The sequence below is a fragment of the Saccostrea echinata genome, unplaced genomic scaffold (assembly GCF_033153115.1).
Source record: "Saccostrea echinata isolate AGI-Se365-2 ecotype Australia unplaced genomic scaffold, CSIRO_AGI_Sech_v1 ptg000054l, whole genome shotgun sequence".
NCBI lineage: Eukaryota > Metazoa > Mollusca > Bivalvia > Ostreida > Ostreidae > Saccostrea > Saccostrea echinata.
This window is the reverse complement of record NW_026889803.1, coordinates 5,697,307-5,712,029: the sequence shown is the minus strand read 5'-3', so window position 1 is coordinate 5,712,029 and position 14,723 is coordinate 5,697,307. Positions and strand designations below refer to the sequence as shown.

Sequence of the window (14,723 nt, the reverse complement as noted above, 5' to 3'; positions counted from 1 at the left end):
CTGACCAGCGTATGTGTAATTCTAATGTTCATATTTTTTTAAATTAATCTTGCCGTTTCCCGATTTTTTCAATAGACTATTTTGGCTTCATAAGTTTTCCTAGCAAACAGTGAATGGAATAATACAATCATCGTACTCAATATATTTTATTTAAAAAAAATGAAAGCCACATTGTATTAAATACACAAATATTTGCAAGAGCCTTATTGAAATTCTTAAATATAGTGTCTACTCTTTTCTCGGAAAAAAAGACATTTACATTCAAGGACAGATGATACAAACAAACTTTTATCAAAAAGCATGGAAAAAAAAAACAAACAACTTGAGTCCTGTTTATATACAAGTAAAATTAACAAGTTTAACCACATAGTTTTTATTTTTCATTCAAAGTTTCACAATAATGGGATTTCAAGTGAAAAAATATGTATAGATTAATAAGGATGGTTGCCAAATAGTAGAATTTTGAAACCATTTTTTAAGTAATTTATTATTTGCATCATTTACAACAAAAATAGGCCCAAAAATATATACCAGTCCAGACATCCATTTTTTTGTTTGCATAATATGTCCTTAAACAAGTCATCAGACTTTGTAGAATAACACAAAATAGTCCTAGTTTTGTTCATATATTATTGAATTTATATTGTTCTTGTTTGATCAACAAAGGTATCAGATCACAGCCACGAACAACAGCAACTCTTTGTCCTTACCAGGCCCCAGTGAGTTTGTTATATTCTTCACCAATTTGCAGTAAAATTGAAAGAAAAATGTACTAAAGTCAATTTTTGAGTGTTGAAGAAATGAAGTCAAAAGGTACGAAAATGACTGTGAATATAATTACATGTACATTCCATACTTCCGCTGTTTAGAACTGTGCTCTGAGATTTAAAGAATTTGGTGTAATTTAGCATCATAATACTCCTGAAAGAAGACCCTTACTTTTATATATCACCTATTCTCAGAATAAGTGGGCGTTTTGACAAAATGCATGTCTCCTGGTCCTATTTGAGGTATTTAAAAAGCTGTAAGCATTATTTTTCACTCAAATGTAACTCTGCATACAGACTGAGAACAAAAACCCCTTCAGAAATCGCTATTTTTTTAAAAATACAAAGCAGAAAACCTATCAATTTTGTCAAATTTTGCCTGTCACCAATCGGGTATCTTACACATATGCAAACAAGTATTTTTAATAAGTACTAAAATGTGTACGACCATATTCCGTATTCATTTATCACCTTTACTTAATGTCGCTTAAAAGTGTGTAAGCTACGTTGCCGTTATAAATGTGTTTTTTTTTTCAGTCTTTAATATCTTGTCAGTCATTCTACAAAAACATGACCAGTTAAGAATTTTTTACGTCGCTTACAAATTTACCGTTGCAGTATCTTAACTATAAATTTAAAGGCCGATTTCAACTCTAAGACTTAACATACACACATGGGGGTCGTAACATAAAGGGTACTTAAGTCTAAGACCATGCTTAAGTAGGACTTAAGTACAGTCTTAAACTTAAGACCGTAACTAGAAACGTGCTAAGATTTGACAATCTTAGCAAAACTTAGGCGGCCGGTAGAGGTGACTTAAGTATGTCTTAACTTTCTTAAACATACATTTAGAAATATTTAAGGTTGACTTTCAATGTTAAAACATTTCCCTATTTATGCATTAAAAAATAATTTTCTCTATTTAATATACTGGTATAAGAATTTTAGTTTTTCGTCGGGGGGAGGGGGGGGGGGAGGGGGATTGATCACTGATTCCATCCAATTTTACTCTCTAAATGACATACATGTAAATGCAAAATATTATTTTTGGGATACGTTTGAAATATTAGTGGGGCGTAGGTTATAAACACTAATCATTATAATTAAATATTGTATACAGTAATCATGGATTTTTTTTTCACTGTGAAAAATGAGATAATACAGATTTTAAAAATTGTCGGTGAATTAAAGATAACTAATAAAGATTGTCTGTACATCATTAAATTGAATGTAGAACGCAACAAGCGAGAATTTAGACAGGGTTCGAGATCGATCGAGAGAGAGAGAGAGAGTTGTTAATAAGTTGGATACGATTTTTTTTTAAAGAGGCTGGGGGGTTGTGGCCATTTTTAGACTATATTGATCTCCTTTAGAAGAAGAGCTCCATATGAAGCTATAGAAAATGATCAAATTTTAAAACTAAAATTTTTGAAATTTTTCTTTGCCAAATGATAGTTGACAGCTTAAGATATCATATCTAAAAAATTAAGATAAATCTGGTGTTAATTTGTGGTTAATTTGTTGACACCCCAGCCTCCTTAATTTCCATCCTTCGTTAAATTGTAAATAAGTATATCATAAAACGTCTGCAGTCTCTGCTTGCTGATATGGGAGGAAAAAAATTCAACATATACTATTGCTTTGTACTTTTTATTAGAGTTTCAATTTCAAGTACATAGACGTTCGGTTATAATACCATGTCTGCGAGAATGATAATTTTAAAGCAAGTGAACATTCGTCAAAACAAAAGAATAACAACAAAAGGTTAACTGAAAACATCGCAGTCTCGAGTGATAAACAATATTCACGCATTTACAATGAACCGCTAGTGCCGCTTTGTGCAATATTTATTTTTCAAATATTCAGAATAAACAGAATTATATACTTTTAATACGAAATCTAATCTAACCTAGCTAAAACCGTTAGATAAGGACGTCAACTTTAATATATGTGTATTTAAGAACGTAACTAAATCATTTTTACAATTATATATACATTGTATAAATAAATTGAAAAAAACTAGGATGATTCATAAAAAATATTTTGAACATAAGCTTGACTTAGCTATGACCTAGCTAAGTCCGTTTTATGTTACGGTTTAAGACATACTTAAGTAGTACTTAGGCAGGTCTTAAGATTGCACCTAAAACATACTTATGACCCTACTTAAGTCAAAAACTTAGCATGCTTTATGTTATGACCCCATGGTTTTGTAAATATTTACCGATATATATGCAGTTAAAGTTTTGATATGAATATAATGTAATGTTGAAAAACGTATTACACTGCAAATCTTGATATCGCTTCATTTATTTACAAATTTCAAGATGAAATTTTCAGCTGTAAAATCGTTCCAAATAGACTGCAATGAATGTTTAAAAATGTCTTTTATCCTATATATATATATATCTATATATATATATATCAAACCACTTCTCGCAAAGAAATGCATGGATCTCCTTTCATGCAAAATCATAAGCATGTCGCTTAAAATCGATTAACTTCCGTAACGATTTTGTTTTAAATTTCACACATAGAATGCAGATTTCAAAAAGAACTGAAACTTATCTGAAAGTGACCACGGAACCTTATATCATCGATTCTAGTTGCGAGTCAGCAATTTTAGACGATTACATTTTCGACATAACAAAATGAATTGGACAAAAACAGTTGCCTCTCTAAAAAATTTAACTTCCGTAACGGTAATTCAGAAAAGTTTTTGCGTTAAAGGTATGCATTTTCTTATTATTTTGGGAGCGAAATGCTTCATACTTTTGTTTAATATCCGAAAACAAACTTTGATTTTAACTATTGAAGAGAATTTTAACTTTTATTGCTGGGAATTAACTTCAGTAACGATTAACTTCCGTAACGATATTTTTCCCGAAAATTTAATTTAAATTCGGATTCATGCGAGACTTCGTGAATCATACTTTAGCGTTCTTTACTGAACACCAGAAACGAAAAATTGGTCAGATTCAGCTTTATTTAAAAAATAATAAGGCTTCATCAAGCATTAATTATAACTTCCGTAACATTACCTTGAAATCAATGGTATCTTGGACAATTCTTTGTTTTCAAGTTCACTGATATGTCCTTCAGAGAATTATGACGTTCATTTTGCTATTTGAAACGATTATTTTTTTCATGCTTTATACTTTGAATTGGTCCATTTATCGTAGAATGACTGTTGTATCTCGCAATTTAACATCAATTCTCTGTAAGGACCAAAATATTACTGTAGGGCTGTGGCACACACCATGAGCGATTTTCATGAAACTTTTTCATGTGATTAATGCCCATACATTATGACATAATCAACATTCAAAATTAATGTTACTACCTTGATTGCCATGGTTACGGGCTAATATATATTTTGCCCCATTTACTCTCATTTCAAGCATAAAAAATGGTATATACTTGATTTCGTGTGGTTTAATTATCTTTATTATTTTGAGATAATGCAAACATTAAATGAATAGAACAAATGGAGCATTATACAACACAATTTAAAAAAAAATCTGTATGTCACTGCAAATTCTTCAATTGGTGGCCCAAAGATGACCAAATTCTTACATTTTGAAAATGGCCCATTTTTACCCTACATTTCAAGAAGTCTCTCAAAAAATGCAGCCCAGTATTTTTAACTTCGAAAATTGGTATTTTGTTAAATAATATTTTGTTCAAATTGTTATCAGACACTGGTTGCATTGAAAAATTTCATTATGTGTGCCACATCCCTACAGTTGTATTTGGTCCTTACAGAGAATTGGTGTTAAAGTTCTGTTTTAACTTAAAAGATAAACCAAAAAATTTTCTATGAACAATTGGTGTAATACGTTGATTGGTTTGTGCTATCGTTAATGCTATAAATTGATTAAGTTTAGGATATTTTTCAAGTGAGTTAATGTCAATTTATGACAAAACACACATTCTTTATATTTTTATTGTTTCTAATGAAAAAAATCTCGGGTTTATCGTTAATGGACATCTAAAAACTTCAAACTATCAGTAAGAACACGTTAGCTCAATAGTTCTCTTTGAGAGGCCATAGTGATCAAAATATTTTCAACATAACCATATGATAAGATTAATTTGTCCAAAAAAAGACAATTCAAACAATACTTAATAGTTAAAATTGATTCTGTTTCACATATTAACCTTTTTTGTTGCATGGCTACTAGAAATTAAATAGTCAAATTCTTTCAAAACGCTGCTCCAATTACATTTTTGGCCCCTGGTGATCAAGTTGACTAAATAATTCTGAATATCGGTTTTGGTTTCGACCATCGGTGTTTTCAATATTAAATAAAAATAGAAATTTCTGTGAAATTCTTTCAAAACACTTCTCCTCCTACAGTTTTAACATGACTTCAATGAAACTTGGTAAACAAGTTGATTACACTAAGAAACATAATTTTGTTTATCTTTTTTTTTTAAACGAACGTTTTGCCATATTGACTTAAAATACAAATTTCTACGAATTTCTTTTAAAACACTACTCCTTCAGCCTTGATCAGATTTTGATAAAACATGGTACACAAGTAGATAAAATTAAAATTATATAGATCGTTTTTATATTGTCGATGCCAAATTAAAGTAACTCAAAAATTAAATTTCTAGTATTAAATTCTTTCAAACAGTACTTCTTTTTCAGTTTTGCTCTGAATTCATTGAAACTTGGTACAAAAGTAGACCATAATAAGGTAACCTACTGTCTTTATCAGCGACGAATGATGTGGCCATATGGTTACTGAAAGAAGACTTTCTGTGAAATTCTTTCAAAACACTAGGCATAGTACAGATTTGGTTAAAGAACTACGCACGCTAACTCTCGATTCCCGCCTACATTTTACACCGATTTAATTGATAATTAGTTTATTCAGGACATAACTTTGGGCAATACAGCCCATCAGTTTACAAAAATAACAAATAATAACATTTATTACAAAATTTAAGACTCTCAGTGAGCCTAAATTGGGGGGGGGGGGTGAAACCCCTGGTCAAGTGTTCCTCAGTCCCACAGTTCCACTCATTTATAGTATACAATAATATATATTGAACAAAATGTGCTCTCCGATTGTTTTCTTTGGCCTGCTTGTACTGTGGGAGAAGAAGTTTACGACGATCGCGATACTCCCGTGGCAGATGCTCCCCTATGCTGTAAACGGTATCCTTTAGTTTGTAACTGGATTTGCGTACGGTCTCTCTATCATGGAAGTTCTTGAATTTCACAAGAATTGGACGGGGTCTTGCTTCGCTGGGTTTCCCAACCCGATGGACGCTTTCAAGCTGTATATTTCCAGCCTCTCCAACACCCAGATTGTTTTTGCAAAAATTTTGAATGAGAACTCGGCAGTTTTCGGGTTCGGTTTCCTCGATGTTGAACAAAAGTAGATTATCCTTCATTGCATTGCATTTAATATTCAAAATGTCATCTTGCATTTTGGCATTTTCGCATACTAGTTTATTGTTCTCTGTTTTTAATTTCTCAAATTCATTTTGTAAAATGTTAATTTTCTCTGTTTGGTCTGAAGCATTATTTTTTATTTTGGTCATTGATTTCTCAAGGGATTTTTGAGAGGAATAACAGTCTTCAACCTTTTTGGATTTATTTTCTAATACATTGACTCTGGCTGTAAGATCAAGTACAGATTTATCAATATGTTTTAGAGCATTTGTTGTATCAAATACTGCGTGTTCGATTTGATCGAGTTTCTGCATTCTCATCTTAATGTCACTGACTTGTCTCACTAATACCTGTGCCCATGGTGGCGCTGTACTCATTATCTGATAATCTATGGGCGGAGATGCAGGAAATGCACCTATGGGAAAGCCAGGGGGTGAAGAGGGATAGGAAGGATATTGTGGCATACCTTGACGCTGTTGGGCAGGAGCAAGTGTACGTGTAGGAGTATACTGGGGCATAACTTGCCCATTCTGCTGGTTATTTGACGCTCTTGCTGGTGAATGCACTAGTTCTTCACTCTTACCCCCATTGGCTTTATGTTTAGACCCCCCTGGTATTTCACTATTTGCAAGTTCTGTAGGACTTGATTTCTGATCATTCAACCGTTTGGGGGACAGTTCTGTATCCGTGCCTAATGAACTCATATCTGATCGTCTACGTTTGTTATCAGACTTATCAGGCTTAGTGTTCGACTCGTTATCCATGTAAACAGAACACAGTCAGCTGGTTACAGTTCACAATGTTTATAAATAAACCACACAGGGACTGGTCTCATACACATACCATTGGTGCAGCGAACCGTGAAAAACAAAGACGAACCTCAATTCAAGATTCTCAAAGTTCATAAATATTTAACGAGTAATGTCAATAGTTTCAATGGAAAACCAAGTCTTAATGCTAGGTTATATTTAACTCACAGAGCTCCTGGAACACCCTGCAAAACCACAATTTCAATATTTTTTTTACCTGTCCGAACACTTGACCACTATGTCCACTAATTCAATACCAATGGCAATTTGGCCAAATTCTTTGTTGAATGCAAAGGACAGTTCGATGGTAATTGACTATAACCTAGTGAATGGTCTAAGGGTTGACGTATAATACCAGTTTTTAAAAAGGGTGATCGTAATGATGCAAATAATTATAGAGGCATTACTTTAATTAGTTGTTTAGGTAAGCTATTCACTTCCATTTTAAATGCTAGGCTGCTAGAATGGGATAGTTTGAATAATGTCATTACAGACGCGCAGTTTGGATTTAAACTTGGAAATAGTACGGTTGATGCAATATTTGTACTACAAACATTAGTTAATAAATTTTTGCAGAAAAAGGGTGGCCGACTATATTGCTGTTTTATAGATTATCGAAAAGCATTTGATCTAATTGATAGAGCTAAAATGTGGTGTAAATTAGTTAAACAAGGTATAACAGGCAAAATGTTCAATATTATTAAATCATTATATGCTAGTGTGAAATCATGTGTGAAGTTCAATGGTATGCTGTCTGAGTATTTTGAAAATAATGTGGGCTTACTGCAGGGGGAGGTTTTATCACTTCTATTGTTTTCATTATATGTTAATGATTGTGAGATGCATTTTTTAGAAAACAATTGTCCTTATGTTGAACTGCAGTTAATTTCCATTTTTCTATTGATGTATGCAGATGATATGGTACTTATTGCAGACTCACCAATGTCACTTCAAACATTATTGAATGAATTAAGTACTTATAATAAGAAATGGGGTCTTGAAGTTAATACAGATAAAACCAAAATTTTAGTTTTTAGAAATGGTAAAAGTTTACGAAATGAAGAAAAATGGGTTTACAATGGAAAAGAACTTGAAATAGTAGATAGATTCAGTTATCTAGGAATGTGTTTCAATTATAATGGTAAATTTAATATAACTCAAAAGCACGTAGCTAAACAGGGAAGAAAAGCATTTTATGCGTTGAACAAAAAATTCTGCAACTTTGATTTTAATGTCGAAACTCAAATATCACTTTTTGAAATGTATGTATGTAGTATTCTTAATTATGGAGCAGAGGTGTGGGGATTTCATAAAGCTCCAGATGTAGAAAAAATACAAAGTCTCTTTTGTAAAAAGTTACTTCGTTTAAAAAAAGTGCCTGTAACAATCTTGTGTATTTCGAACTAGGAAGAATGCTTATGAGGGAATCTAGAAAATTGAAAATTATAAAATATTTTTTGAAACTAAAGGGGACACAAAATATTCTACTAAAATCATGCTTGGAAGAAAGATTAAGGAATAATGATAGTTGGATCAGAGATATTCAAAATGAACTTAATAAACTGGGACTTGGCTATATATTTGATGCAGATTTCAATGATAATACTTACATGTTAGTAAAACAAAGATTCCTTGAGGTGAATAACCATACTATGATTTCTAATATTTGTAGCAATGCCCGTAGCCCGCTATACCAACATTTGGTTGATAATTTTGGTATACAATATTACTTGCGTAAACCTATTAATTATATGTACAAAATACAAATTGCTAGAATTAGATTATCTGCACATAATCTAAATGTTGAAACTGGTAGATATGTTAATGAAATTAGAAAAAACAGATTATGTAAAATGTGCTCTTTGAATGTTATCGAAGACGAATTTCATTTTATTTTACAATGTCCTTTTTATCATGACCTTAGATCTAAGTATTTGAAAAAGTATTATTATAAGAAATCCAGTGTTTGGAAATTAATTCAACTTCTAAGTGTACAAAATATAAAGGAACTTTGTAACCTTGGAAAATATTTATATCAAGCTTCCACTAGAAGAATGAAACATTTGTAAATTTTTTAAGTGTTTTATAATTACAGTTGCCTGTTAGAAAACACGTCCTACATAGTTTACTGGCTATTTATTGATTATGCTCACTCTCATATTGTTATATTTTATAATATTGTATATATGTTTAGTTATTAATATATGTAATCTGATGTGTCGTATGACGCAAAGAAATAAAGAACTTGAACTTGAACTTGATAATTTTAATGCCAGTGTAAAATAGTTAATTACCCCTAATTGCAGCTCTTTAAATAAGGGGGTAGACGATATTTTCCATTGAAATCGGGCTTTCAAGCATCAACACATTTTAAAATATTCTTGGATATGAATAAATGTTCCTTAAATCTTTTCTGATGTTTTACGCATATAAAATTAAACATATATTATTAATAAAATACAATGTTTTAGTTGTAAAACCCTTTGAAATTGGTGAAAAAAATAAGCATTTTTGTAGTTTTTGTCTGTAAATATATGTCCCCCCCCCCCCCCCCCCCGGTGAAACACAAAAAGCTTTGGTATGAATTTGTGAAATGACAGTCTATATTACCTGTAATAAGGAATTTTTGTTTCACGGGGGGTGGGGATGTTTTAAAAATATTTTCCGTTTTCCGTTGATTTCTATAGTGAAAAACACAAGTTTTATCCAAATTATAGAGTTACCTCTCTTTATTTTCCCAAAGAAGTAATGTTTTATGAAAATTCATATAAATATCTATATAAATATGAAAAATCATTCAAATATGTTACTTTTGAAAATTGACTTGGAGGTAGGTGGGAGAACAATGCTACCGTTCGCAGTTCTTTCAATAAAACATTGTGTACAAGCGAGGAACGGTTTTGCTATGGTAACAAAAAGTATATAAATTTCTTCTAAAACGCTCCTCCTTCTACAGCTTTGGTCTGATTTCAATAAAACTTGTACATAAGTACACATTAATTTTTTTTTTCAAAAATTCACTTATCTGATAGTATTAAAGGGGGTTGGACACAGATTTTCGGTATAATATCATAGCTAACATGTTTCTAGATAAAAGTAATATATATTTGTATCATTGTTCTCAGGTATTGAGCTACCCATGATCTATCAAATTCACGTTAATAGCACTTAATTCAACTACATATTCCCATGCACTGAATTAGCCACGATCTATCAAAATTTCATCATACCATTTTATATAACCAATGAAAAAAGAGCACGCGATTCGAAAAGTATAGCGCGCTGTATTTCTTGAACTTTCTACCTCGTCCATTCATATTCTGAACGCCATGGCCTGAATGACGGTTGTGATTTTATGCTTTCGCAATTCTTATAGACACGGAAACCGAAATTATGAAGGAAAATTCCTTAGATCAGTTAGGAAACCAGATGCAGGTTGAAGATTCTTTGGGAAGTATGACCACAGGCACCTGAATTTTTATCAATCAGTCGCGCAATAAGCCAAATATCGAAAAATTCTACCCCCTCTATATATAAATACACGTGTATTTATATATATAGAGGGGTAGAATCTTTCGATATTTGGCTTATTGAGCGACTGATTGATAAAAAATTCAGGTGCCTGTGGTATGACGTTTGATCTACCGGAACTAAAAATTGAACCTATTATGGATTTCGATATAGGAGATATTTTAGACACGATGGCGTTAATTTCACCAGTCCTGAGGTCGACACGAAGACGAAAAATGAAAGGTTTTTACAAGTGTCCGATTATGAAATTCAGGTTTGATAGACTCTCAAAAATATCCTCGTAACGTTCAAGCTAAGAAGTGGCGTGCGGCACGGGAAAATGTCCACTTTTGACCGAAATGAACAGCGATTCTCTAAATTACTGGATGCAGCGATTTGTGTTGGAATTAGAAAACAAGGAATATCCACCTCGCTCCCTGTACTACATTGTGTGTGGTTTGTTAGCTTCAAGTTTATGAGAGACGAAAACATTCATTTATAAAAATGTGTTTGTGTGAATTTCGTTTTGGATTTTAAAAAAAAATTGACGTGCAAAATTTAGAATTTTTTATGTAGACCTAAGGAAAGATATACCTTCACTATGTTTATATGTGCTTGTATTTTGCTCATAAAGTCAGCTTCTTTGTTTATAATCATTTTCTTTATCAATGTAAGGTCAAGGGTAATTGGAATTGTTGCATCATTACCCTGGCGTGTTCCATCTTGATAGAGCATGGTTGTTAGAGCACTGTTAGTCATGGTGTATCAAAAATAAAAACACAGTGGACATCGAAGGAAAACACCGCAGCAATGATACAATATGGAAATAACGAACAGTAATCAAACTCAAAAGTTCATTGAAACAATACAAATCGGGAGCAGAGCAAATACAGACCTCTAAAAGCATCAGAAGTCGGATCAGGTGCCATGGAGGAGTAAGCATCCCCTGTCGACCGGTCTCACAAGCCGTGTGCTCCTTGTCATGATCGGGAAAAAGAAAAATCCGTAGACAATTCAGTGTATAAATAATGGCCCAAAAATTAGTATGAAAAACGTTAGTCGCCATTCGATGATAGATTGCATTTGCTGACAACGTCATTGTATCGACCAAGGACTTGCAAAATATTGACTTCAAACAAGACTGTTGATATTATGTTCCATCAACTTGTTTGTCAATAGCTTGCTTCGTTTTAGAAATTGTTCGTACGTAGAGCATGCTCTTGCGTATCGAATTAAGTGGGAGGCATAAACTTCATATGCAGGTGATAAGGGTATATTGCTACATTATCATAAATATGGGAAGTTGACGATGAAAAAATTAAATTCATTTAATCAAATTCAACGATCAGGGCCTATAGAAAAATATATAAGAATTCGATATAACTGATTGTTGAATTCGTTTTAACGAATTTAGAATTCGTTGGAACGAGTTTATTCGTTATTACAAATTTTATAACGAATTCAACAAATCTGCTATAACAGATAAAATTCATTATAACGAAATCAAAGAAATTGTTATAACAAATTAAATTCGTTATATCGAATTCAAAATTATTTTTGATATGTCCTAAATGGGCTTCCGAACTTTTTAAGATTCTTTCATGTAATATATGAAGATATCGACGTTCCCACAATGCAGAAGGTAATTTGTACCTTTCGGAGGCTACCAAAGGTTCTAGATCTGAAAGGCAATGCTTTTCTTTGGCAAAATGTTTTTTATTTTTCAGAGGAACACAATTTAACTAAGAACGGTAAATGTGGAAGGACAAGTTGCTCGTCAATGTTTTTTGCCAAAATCTTTTTACACTTTCTCAATGATCATAAAGATTATGATTCATGATGATATAGACAGCTAGGAAGATGATTAACTAGAAAAGTGTATATCTAATAACTTTGTTTTCTAGTTGTTACTTTTTAAGAGCACCAATAAAGAGTGCGACATACAGATCTTCTAATCGATCCTGGAACATAATTTTCTCTTTCTCTTCATGGTGTTTGCTTTCTTATGAATAAATTTTCTTTAGATTTTTTAATTAAACTTCCTATGAGTTTCTTTAAAAACATTATCGTTTTAACCGTTCGATCAGTAACATAAATTAGTCAAATTACTTAGAGATTTAAGTCAAGAGTTTGACAGACCTCACAGATAGCGGTTCAACACACGACGATAAGGAGACGGTGATTAAGCCCTGACAACTCGTCAAAGGAGTAGATTCCACTTCACTTCTGTTTCCGATTATCACTTCGTCATCATCGATACCTTTCACGCCAACCTCAGAGTCATAATCTACAGCAAACAAGCGAAAGTTGACCTTCTGATAGCGGTTTCATGTTGTCTTTTGATCGAGTCCTCTTGTCATGGCAAGGGTCGACCTATTGAAAAATAAACGATAATGAGATGTGTATAAAGGGGAGAAAATCGCATATTTTTCCATTATTGGAAACGCAAAGGTTGGAAATGGATTTCAATACCACTCATGGCGTTACTTTAGGAATTTTTTCGTTAGTGGCGGATAACACCTCTCACTTTCACATAAATGGAAATTTGTCCTCTGTTAACGACACCAATGCCTCGGAATATTCTTACTACTACTATTACTATGACACTGTTGCACTACCATATAAAGTAGATGTTTTTGCCTCTTGGCAGAACGTTATATTAGGATATGTGTACTTCCTTCTGTCTCTGTTGACGATCCTCATTAACTGTCTGGTATTTGCTGTGTTTATTTGGAAAAGAATCAGGACCCCAACCTCTGTTGTCCTTCTAGCCTTAGCTATATCTAATACAATAATATGTGCCACAATTATGCCTTCAGCTTACCATCTCTACATGAAGGGATACCATACGCAGTATTTATCCTATCACTGGTGTGTTGTGAGACACGTTCTGTATATAGCTCATCAAATGTCTAGAACATCCTCCAATTGGCTTGTGGCACTTCTGGGTATCCAGCGAAGTATCATTGTGCTTTTTCCGTTTCAAGCCAAAAGGTATTGTTCGATGCGAAATACTTGTATTAGTATCGCCGTGATATTTCTTGCTGCTTTTCTCATTTTCATATGTGAGTCTTTGATCATTGACATTTCACCGCTGGAAGTCATAGCGGAGGACGGAATTACAAAACTTCCAGACAGCTGTCTCAGAGATTTTGCGCACTGGTTCAAGGAATCTTCGGATAACCTCGGATCTTCAGTAATTACAAACTATATTGTCACAGAAGTGTTTTCTCGGCTGTTGCCTTGCATTGTTCTTTCTGTTACCACTTGCGTGTTAACCTTCAAACTGTTGTGCAAAGGTAAGACGATTTCTGAAGGAAGTCAAAATTCGTCATTCACGGACAAGAAAATATATCGAGCAACTATCATGTTATTTGTAATTTTGTTCCTGTTTCTGGCTTCTGAGCTACAGGACTGTATTGCTTTCTTTATATACGTGCACGAAATTGCCACAAACAACAAAAGAGGGGTTCTCTCCGAAGAGGAGGATAAGGCATGGGATACCATTGGTGTTGTCATATGGCTTCTGGTCTACAACGTCAATTCTTGGATCTTCTTCTTCATGAGTAGCCAGTTTCGGGAAGCGTTTTATAAGATGTACACTCCTAATTTGCCGTTGTTAAAGGACAGTAATAATACAGGAACAACGTTACTGAAAAGTGCCAATTCCTCGCCTAGATCTGGAAACAGAAGTCGTGTCAAGACTTCGCGAGATGTTAGCCCAGATTCCCGCCAATTTCTGAACGTTTGATGAAATAGAAAAAAAGTTAAATATCTAAAAATATGTAAAAAAAAAAAAAAAAAAAAAAAAAATTGTGTGTGATATTGCTTTATCAAACACACATTATTCGGTCTGGCAATATCTTTAATTAAGATGATCAAGTACTTCGAGACTTTTACTAGTACTTTGTTGGAAGAGTATATGGTTTTTCCACTTGATTGTCATGATGCACTATTAGGTAATCAACGAGGCCACATCCGGTATGAATACCTATAACACAACACTCTAACAATATCGGTTATAAGTAAAAAAAAAAATTGTTTTAATCCACAACTGAGCCTAAGATGCGGTTCTATTTTCGGAGTCGACTTTGTGATAACTTGATGGGGTAAAAATTCATAAAATTCAATGCAACCTCACAATTCTAAACTATTAACTGAAAATATATTATCTATAGATTAAAGTGTAAACATTTAATATTAAATTATGTCGTCCACAGCCTTGAC

At 32.9% G+C, this 14,723-nt stretch overlaps 1 protein-coding gene across 1 annotated transcript; it reads left to right on the top strand.

Annotated features, from left to right (window-relative positions):
- Positions 1-12,954: 12,954 nt before the first annotated feature.
- LOC133172375 (sex peptide receptor-related protein 2-like) lies at positions 12,955-14,247 on the top strand. Its single transcript, XM_061307247.1, has one exon. It carries the CDS (start codon positions 12,955-12,957, stop codon positions 14,245-14,247), a length of 1,293 nt encoding a protein of 430 aa, XP_061163231.1.
- Positions 14,248-14,723: the final 476 nt, after the last annotated feature.